The sequence below is a fragment of the Vidua macroura genome, chromosome 18, assembly GCF_024509145.1.
Source record: "Vidua macroura isolate BioBank_ID:100142 chromosome 18, ASM2450914v1, whole genome shotgun sequence".
Taxonomy (NCBI): Eukaryota; Metazoa; Chordata; class Aves; order Passeriformes; family Viduidae; genus Vidua; species Vidua macroura.
The window spans coordinates 5,389,586-5,399,245 of record NC_071588.1 but is presented as its reverse complement, the minus strand read 5'-3'; the positions used below and the strand labels follow the sequence as shown (position 1 = coordinate 5,399,245).

The following is a 9,660-nucleotide window of genomic DNA, read 5'->3' as shown; positions in this document are numbered from 1 at the left end:
GTAGTGTCATTTAAAGGATGAATTTTGCTAACTGGTATGTTCATGAATGTCAATACTGGACCAATTTCTGCCCTACTTGTTTTCTCTCCTGTCCAAGTCACTCTGCTCTAACTCGCCCATCTCTCATTGTAAAGGAACACTCAAACAAGTTAATTTCAGTTTTATGTCTTCCCTATGTGATGAGTTTTTGGAATAGGAACAATGAATGTATTTATAGCTATTTATTTCTGCATTGTCATTATCCTCTAGTCAAATCAGAAGAAAAAAATTAGTGGAAATTGGAAGACTTTTACTGTTGAATAAGTTTAACCCAAACCTTACCCACTCACTGATTTAAAAGAAAAAAAAATCATGTTTTATTGGACTTTTGTACATTGAAATGCTAACGGTTTTCTTCATTAAAATTGGCAAGACTAAGGAAAATGGCTTGTGATTTATAAAGTAATTTGCAACTTGAAATTTTTCAGAACCTGCTTTTTAGACCAGTACACTGACAGTACCTGTAGAGCATTTTCCAGTGTATCTTAGGCTGGACAGTGAGGACAGGATCAGCTCTTCCCTCCAGGAATACTCCTGCCAGTGCAATGGCTGTTTTCCAGAGCTTCCCTTTGGAAGCCATGCAAGCATTCTGGATTTCAGACACAGCAATGGAATATAATTGTGTTTTTGGCTGTTTTCATGTTGGAAATACACTTTGGGAGATGTAGACTTTCAGATACAATGACAGTTTCAGTTGTAGCCCCTGACACATTTCCCTGCTGTCTGTGAGGGGGTGATACATGAGTGCCCCTGGGATAACAGATGCCTCCTGTAGGAAACTCCATCAGGAAAAGGTCTTCAGCATGTTTGAGGAACCATTCAGAGCACATAAGAGGGGGACATTAACCTAATGCTTGTTAGATCAAAGAAAAAGTATTTTTTAAAGCACTAGTTAGATAAAGATCTATTAATGTCTGGTTTCTTCCCAGCACCCTTGGCAGGGCAAGCCTTGCCTGACTTCCCAGGAGGGATCTGATTTCTGTGACCATCAGTGACAGAACATTCCTGCACTGGCAGCACGGGCCAGCTGTGCTGTGCACCTTGTCCTGGTGCTGTGCACACTGGCACTGCCACACCTGCCCAGTGCTGGTGCCTCAGCTGTGTGCTGCACCAGCCCCCCTCCAGCCCCACAGTAATGTGTTTGGTTTCCTTTCTGGGTTAGTTCAGTGGCTGGCTGTCCTGTACCACCAGGAGGTTGGGCTGGTGAATGCAGAGATGTGGCACACCCACACACAGAGGTCATTAAGTACCCCTGGAACCCAAGGGCTCAGGTCTCAGTGCTGCAGTTTGTGTCCTGCCATTTTTAATGTGTTGCAACACAGAGGGAAAGGGGCCCTGTGACTTCCATGGATTTGGACTAGTTGTGAAAATTTGAGAGAATCTTGTAGTGAATGTACAATGTTTCGTTTCCTTTGGCAGTCTCTGGTGCAACTGACAAGTAAAGCAGGCGATGAAATTTAATTAAATAAATTTGATCATAAAAAGCTCTGTCTCTTATCTCAGGCACTCACATTTTGCTCCTGAGCTGGTGTTTGGGGTCCCAAAGGCTGCTCTCACCTGGGGCTGGGTTTGGTTTGGGATTTCAGGAACCTTGACAGTGCTGCTCAGGGAGGACTCTGTGCTGTGGCTGCCCACTGTCAGGGGCTGGGCTGGCAGAGGTGTGACCAGGCATGAGGAGGGGCTGCAGCTGGGACGTGCCTCCCACAGGGCACCAGAGGTGCTGAGGGGCTCCTGGCTGTCCCTCCCTGGGGTCCCGTTCCTGGGGCTGGCTGAGCTGCAGGCCCAATGCTGGCTCTGGGGCAGGGTTCTGCCTGCTCAGGTTGTGCAATCACCTGCTGCAAAGGAAGGCTTGGAGGGCTCCTGGTAAATGCAGAATTGAATTCTGTCTTTACTACCAGCTTGTTTAGCTTCCAGATGGTGAACCAACAGGAAGCAGTGGTAGTGTAACGTAGTTTTGATGTAATGGATATGTAAACGTGATAGTTATTCACTGCAATAGACTGCTGGGAACCATATTCCAGCAGTAACCTTTGAAATCCATCACTTGACTGTACACAAGTGTGATCTAAAGGAGACTTGTAAGGAATTTGCTTTTTTTTCTGGAGGATTTTTAATCACTGAAGAGAAAGGAGAATGATTTCTGTCTTTTACCTTTACATGTAGACTGAGGAATGTCAGGGAAAAAAAAATCCGCTGAGATTTTGGGTCTTTTGGGATTTTCCACCCTCAGGCCTTTCTAAATACTCTCTGAGCAATCTGAAAATGTCCTGTAATACAACTTAGTCTGCTTTTCCAAGCCTCAGTTGATGCAGCCACGTTTAGGAGCTACATCATGTCCTTGAAAAGCAGTTCCATGATTTTATGGCAAAATCTGAAACATGGGGCTGTTGCTGTGGTTTTTACTCAGTTCACACAATTCAGGAGTCTTCTCCACTGACTTGTGTCTTGATAAAGTCATTGGGAAAAGATTTAGAAGTTTTGTAACTTTTAATGAAAGACTTTCTACTTGCTTGAACTGATACGAAAAATTAATTTTCATCAACAGCATGTAATTGTCAGGAAGCAGAGATTATCCAGAGTGGTGGCTGCAGACATTTGATTCCTGGGAGCCTCCTCTTCTCCTTGTTGCCTGCTGTGGGCAGAATTCAATGTGCAAACTCTACCACAAACAGAGTTCTGGCATGCACAGTAGTTCTAAAGATTGTGAAGATTTTAAAGATTATAAAGATAATGTGTCAAGCCCGCGTTTTGGAGGCAGATTTTCAATTGCTTCCACCTGAGGCATCACCTGCATGAGGACCCTTCATGTGAGTTAAGTGAAATCCTGTGCTGCTGTCCCAGTTTCCTCAGCAGAGGCTATCTGAGGTCCCAGCCCCTGGCAGCAGAGCCAGGAGGGTGCCTGCTGTGAGGGGCTGTGATTTCTTTGCAGTGCACATGAAGACAGAGTCTGGAGGTATTTCTGCCACTGCCCTGTGCCTTTTTTAGCTGGTATGCTGGTACTTGTTCTGATACTTGTAGTCACTCTGTTCTGGTGCTCTTTCCTCACTTTTGCTAGTTGTGCTGTATTTTTTAAAAACCTCTCAGGAGGCAGCAGCACAGCCCCAGATGTGCTGGTGTTGCCCTTTAAGGACAATATCTGCTGTCCGTGCTTCAGAGCAGCCTTGGAGTTGTAATTGCTTATAAGCACAGGAAGCCCTAGTTTAATTTTAAAACTTTATTCCTCAGGTTGGAGACTTGTTTCTTTCCTGAACCCCATCTACATTTATTCTTTAATTTTTCTCTCTAAAATTACATGGCTTTCTGGTTTAGAATTACACATCCAAGACACACAAGAAATTTGAGGTATTTGTTGAACCTGAACAATAGAGCTTCTCCAATCCCAGCTAAAATCTTGATATGCTTATTTACCAAATTTCTCTTCTATAAGCTTGTCTTTAGCACCCTCTAGAACAACACCTAATGCTGTTGCTCCTTTTGCAATAGTCTCTGTCTCCCTTGTTTCTCACACAGTCCAAGGTAAAATAAAGGAATGTGATTATCAGGACTTCAGAAAAACCCAGTAGTCACTGGCTAAACTATACCGTAAAAAGAACTGAGCTGCATCAACATGGGAAGTCTCTGAAAAAGACTGGAAGCAAAATGACCATAATTGAAATCTGAAAGCAGCAACTTCATAAAGAAGTAAGCGAAGAGGCGGCTCTTTGTAAATGATGATCTAAAAAGTGTTCTGGGTTGTGAGACCTCATTTCAAATGTATTCATTAAATAATATTTGAATCATTTAACAGTTTGAACTCTACTGCACTGCTAATATCTTCAGGGGATTTTTTTTCTTCAGTAACAAAGGTGCCTTTGTTCCCGCTCAGTGCTCGGGCTGTGCCTTGGATATTAGTTGGAAACCTGATCACCCAACATCACTCCGAGGCTGGAGTACAATGTGAGTCGTCTGCAACCCGGATTAAATCAGGCCCTTTGTACAGATGCTGAGGGGCCGGGATGGTGGAGGAGCGATGGTTATGGGCAGCAGGAGATCGTTAACCCTTTGTGTCTCTGGCGGGGAGATGGGAGGTTTGGGGGAGGCTGTCAGGCGAGGGCCAGGGGCAGCTGGGCAGCCAATAGTGCCGGAGTAACTCCTGCTGGAAAGCAAATCATTCTTTAGGCAGGGCAGGTGAATTCATGCTGCTGGACCGCATGCTCGTTGCCTTGGGATGCCTCTTCCCTACAGTGTGTGGGCAGGGACACTTGGTTTAAATTGGAAAAGTCAGGACTGTGAGCCAAGGTTCACCAGTGGCTCAGGAACGCACGTCGTGCTGTTAAACCTTATGAAGTACCACGATAAATAACAAACACGGGAGCAGCTTTATTTGCCTGGTGGTTTGAGTTCTGGGAGGACGTGCAGTGTGTTCCCCAGCAGAGCCGGTCACAGGCTCTGTGGCACACCTCAGGGTGTGCCCAGCCCTGAGGGCCGGAATGGGATGGATGGCAGCGGTCAGCAGGGCACCGCGGAATGCGGGGATGCTCAGGCACACAGCCCTGCCGGAGGTTCTCCAGGAGAAGCCAGCCTGGTCCCAGTGGGTGACCTCTTGAGAACCAGTGACTTCCAAACCCGCACCCGCTGCGCCCAGCAGGGAGGGAGGCAAGGGCAGGATGGGACCGTGGCTTGTGGCATCCCAGGGGATGGCAGGATGAGGAGAGGAACCACTCTCCTGCTCGTGAAGTTAATACTTAGGGGAAATTAAGTCATTGGGACTTTATAAAACACCCTCTGGCTCTCTCCTTTCACAGTAATTAAGTTTATAAGATGATGAAAAATGAATTAACTTTGGTGGTTTTCTGGCATCACCCACAGTGAGCCAGACTTTCCAGATGCTCAAAGATTGTTCTTGCTCCACCACATTTATATAGATTCCCACCTGGTTCAAGTTTAGGAAAACAGCAGAACAAAGTTGGTCACACAAACTCCACCATAAAACACCAAGGAGAGTTAAATGCTGATTAGCCGTACAGAGAGGTGCCATTTTGTTATTTATGTTTCACTGAGCTATTTTAGGAAACATAAAACTTCTACTTTTCCTGTAGTCAAACTAATTCACTACTTCTGTCTGTTTCTGTTGTGCTGTGTATATATATATATATATACACATATATTTTTTTTTTAATATCCCTTTCCCAATAACTGATCCTAAATGTGTGTTTTAGGGATGGGAATTTGAAGGGGAAAAATAAAAGCCCAAGCAGTGGACTGTGCTATGGACCACAAAAATTGCTTTAAGGTTTCCTATGTTTTTACTAATGTACACTCTCAGTGTTGTATGATTTTAGCACTATCCTGTTTTTCAGTCATCCAAATTATATGTTAAATCAAAACATATTTTTGGTGTTCATTATATGTACACCAAAGTGCCCCATGTGCTGCAAAAGTTTTCACCAAAGTGGCAAAAAGGGCACACAATATACTAAATTGGCAAAAAGAAAGCTTTTTGCAGCAATGGAAAACTCTACTGATATTGTGAAAATATCATGATCCACACTGAGGAACCTGTAAACCCAAACAAGAAAGATACACAGCTTAAGGCTGCAGCCACGAAAAGGAACTAAAACCAACTGAACCAGCCTGGCAGAAGAACCAAACAGGAAAATCCCTGTGAAGGGCTAAATTCTGAAATTGCTGTCTATCCCTATGGGAAATGGCTGAGGTGGTTTTAGTCCCTTAACTCTGTTTATTCAGCTATGCATTTTTAAAAATGGGAAGCAGTAAAATGTCTGAAGGGATTTGGTTCAGTCTTTTCAGAAACCACATTGTTTGTAAAACTAAGCATGAAATTTTTACACCGGCAAGGTGAATTTCCCAAAAACTGAATGCAAATCAGGTTTCACAGATGAAATTGTCTTTAATCTCAATTACAAACCATTTCACCTCCAGACACTCAAGCAGGGAAGGACAAGGAGTGGCAGAGGTCGGATCACTGGAAGTGCCTACAAGTTGCTTTTTAGCTGGTGCCTCCCAGCTCAGCAATGTGACTGTGCTGGCAGCAAATCCCATGTGCAGGGCAGGTCTGCCTGCTCTGGGCACAGCTTGGTCTTGGGACCTGCCCAGAACAGAGCCCTTCCATAGCCCAAAATCCTTCTGTTCTCAGGAGCTCGAGCAGATGCACACAGACAGACATATCCCCTGTGGAGCGACGCCTTCCCTCGGGAGCTGGCTCTGCGCTCCCTGCACTCACAAGCTCATCTAAAGATTTTACACATTCGCCTCCTGCGCCTGTCCCACCACCACGTTCGCTGTAGTTTGAGAGACAGGAGATACAATAGTTTCCCTAAACTGTTCCAGGCAGAAATGCTGAAAACTTTCCTGAAAATGTCAGCTGCCAGATTTGGAGACCTGTCCTTGAAAACATTACAATTCCTTTCACCGAATATCCCTGCTAGGAAGGGAAATCCCTGCCAAGAGAAACCCATCAGCTCCTTTGTGAAGTGGCTGTTGGGAGCCTCAGCTCCAGGGACAGAGCCCATCACCGGGCTGTGTGACACGGAGCAGGCGTTGGTGGCACCACGGAGGACAAGGGAGTGGCTACAAATGAAGTACCTGAAGCTGCACTAAAGACAGAGAGAGCTGCGAGTGCAAACACCGCAGAGAAGTGAGCTTGGGTTCCCTCCATGTCAGGGTTTAAGAGGCTCTTGCTAAGGGCTGGCTGAGCTAAAGTGTCTTGAGCATATGGGCTTATTTTGTGCAGTTTCTGTGGTGGTTTCTTCGTTAGATTTTCAGTGGTAATGAGCCCACACAGTAGATTGCTGGAGGGAGAAAAAATCATTCTGAATAGGTTTGCTGAATAATTATGAACTGAGCTGAACTCTTACATTTGCTTACTAATTGTATGGTCCGTGATGTTTTATGTATGATGCATTCATTTTGTTAAAAAGGAATTTTTTTTCTTTTTTTTTTGCTGAGCAGCAACTTTTCTAAGTGCAAGTTAAACTGCCACAGTGGAAAGAGCTGGATTTAAGTCTGATGAATTGATGTTGTTTGAATTATTTTTTTAAACATCAGTCCCACTATTTGGTTTTCAGAGCTTGCAATATGAAACCCAAAATTGTGCTATTGTCTGGAGAGTTGAAATAAATGAATCCCCTCAACTTTGGATTTGGCAGGCACAATTACTATTGTTAATTTAGAAAATAATCCCCAGCAGCTACAACTATTTAAATAATGCCTTTCCTTGCTTCCCCCAAGGTGACCAAAACCCCAAGAATGAAAGTAAAAATATGTTTTATAAAATACACTTTTCACTGCTTGGTCTGATTGAGTGAGGCTTCCTTCTCCTTTGCTGGGGACTGCGACCCTTTGTGACACAGGTGACCTGACAGTGCTGGCCACAGCCCAGGGCCACGCTCCCACCAGCGCTCCCAGCCCCGCGCTGCACACCAGGAGCTGTGGGGCAGCTTGGCAGCCCCAGAGCACATCTCGGGTTAGAAACAGGCTGAGCCACCTTCCCACACGCACACCGCGGGCCAGCAGAACCTCGCAGCTGGTATCAGACCTTGCCATTCCGAGCAGCTCACTGTTTTTACTGTCAGAATACTTAGGATGAGATTATTTCCACGTTTGCCGTTGTCCAGCTACAGATACCATGTGGCTCCCACCAAAGTCCGCAGAAGGAGTGGTGCTGGGCGAGCTGGGCCAAGCCATGGGAGATGAGATTCCCCGTCCAGCGAGACTGCGGCGGCTCCGGAGGGAGCGGGGCTCGGTGCAGCGCACGGACTCGAGGTGCGGGCTGCAGCCCCGGGGACGCCGCTGGCCTAAGGGCCGTTCTGTGCCCATGGCGAGCAGAGGCTGGGGAAGGAGCGGCGGCATCCCGGGGCGGTGGGCTGCCCGCCCAGGGCCCCCGGAGAAGCCGCAGGACGGGCCGAGGAAGGGAGGGGCGGCGGCGCCGGTGCCCCAAGACGAATCCGGGCGGCCGCTCTCGGCGAGCCCGCCCGACATCCCCCGCACCCGACCCTGCCCTTCCGCGCCGAGGAATGCTCGCGGGTCCCGGCCCGCCCCGTCCGGCCCGACTGTCTGCCGCCGCGCCGGAACGGGGGCACGGACCCTGGGCCGGAGCGGGGGCTCTCCGACCGCCGCCGGGGCGGAGGGGGAGCGCGGACCCTGGGCCGGAGCGGGGGCTCTCCGCCGCCGGGGCGGAACGGGGGCACGGACCCTGGGCCGGAGGGGGGGCTCTCCGCCGCCGGGGCGGAGGGGGGGCGCAGGCTCGAACCGGGGCACAGAGCGGGGCCTCGCCGCCCGGCGGGGGTGCGGCGGGGGCCGGGCGGGCGCCAGGGGGCGCTGTGCCCGTTCGGAAGAGCCGCTCCGACGGCGCGCACGCAGGCGCAGAGGGGGCGCGACGGCGGCGGCGCCGGGGGAGCCCCGGGCGCGGGGCCGCCGCTGACCCGGAGCCGCGCCGGGTGCGGAGCCGGGCTGCGGGGCCCCGGCCGGAGCAGCCGTCGGTCCGGACCGCTGACCCTGTGCAGGGACGCGGCGCAGGGGCCGGCGGCCTCGCTTCTCCCTCCGTTGCCGCCGTTCCCGTAGCGAGGAGCGAGGCATCCCCTTCGTTCCTTTGTGCCGCGGTCGCGCCGCGCGTGCTGCGTTTTCCACCCCGGTGCCCGCCCCGCAGCTCGAGCCCCGCGCCCCCCTCTTTCCCCCCTTGTCACTTCGCTAAGTAATAATTTCCACGTCCAATTCCATTTCTTCGCCAGTTCTGAAATCTCCAGGCCATCAGCAAGGAGGATAGTTCACATGAAAACTAATTACACAAAATCAATATTTAATCACAGCGCAGCATCCTGATCCTGCAGAAAAAAATCCCGTTAAAACTCTCCTGCCATATACAAACAGTCCTCAGCCGCTTATTTATAGATCTCATTTTTTTTCGGTGGGAGCAATATTCATTACTATTTCTTTAAACTATCGACATGTGCATCCGCGAGCACCTGAAGCACCGTGTCCCGCCGGCGATCTGTGGGCCCCGTGGCCTGGTGGGTGTTTGTCCCTCCGGGGGAACGGGGTAGTGACTCCCCCCGCTGCCGCAGCGCCCGCTCCCCGCGAGGCTCCGTGCGGTGCCCGGCTCGGGGCGGGCCGGCGGGGCCGCTCCTGTTCCCCCGGGCTCGGGGCTGCCAGGCGGGTTTCGCCCCGGCGGGCAGTGCGGCCGGTGGCTGCCCACACCCGTCACTTGGTGCCAGCTCCGGTGGCCCCCGCCCCGTTTCAGGACCCCGCTCCGGGACCCCGAGGTACCGCGCACCTCCCCGTCCGCCCGCGCTCCGTGCGCCGCGGGAGCAGCGGCGCCGCCGGGCACGGGGGGCGGTGCGGGGCGCGGTGCGGGCGGGGCACGGGGCCGGCGGCGGAGCCACCTTAACGGCAGCCCCGCCCCGGACCGCGGCGCTCATTGGCGCAGCCCCGATGGCTGAAATTCATCGCTGAAATGCAAAACTTGTTGCTGCTCCGCCAGCGCTGGGTGAGAGCGCGGCAGCGCGCGGGGAGCGCGGCGCAGCCCTCGCAGCGCCCGCCCGGCCCCGCGCCCCGGCCCCGCCGCCGCCGGAGCGCTGCGAGCCGCGGGAGCGCACGGCCGGCCGGCGATGCGGCGCGCAGCTC

At 50.9% G+C, this 9,660-nt stretch overlaps 1 protein-coding gene across 1 annotated transcript; it reads right to left on the bottom strand.

Moving 5' to 3' along the window:
- Positions 1–7,835: 7,835 nt before the first annotated feature.
- On the bottom strand, positions 7,836–9,455 carry LOC128816493 (basic proline-rich protein-like). Its single transcript, XM_053994158.1, has 2 exons — positions 8,985–9,455; positions 7,836–8,654 (listed from the first exon to the last, which is right to left on the bottom strand). Exons 1-2 carry the CDS (start codon positions 9,453–9,455, stop codon positions 7,836–7,838), a joined length of 1,290 nt encoding a protein of 429 aa, XP_053850133.1.
- Positions 9,456–9,660: the final 205 nt, after the last annotated feature.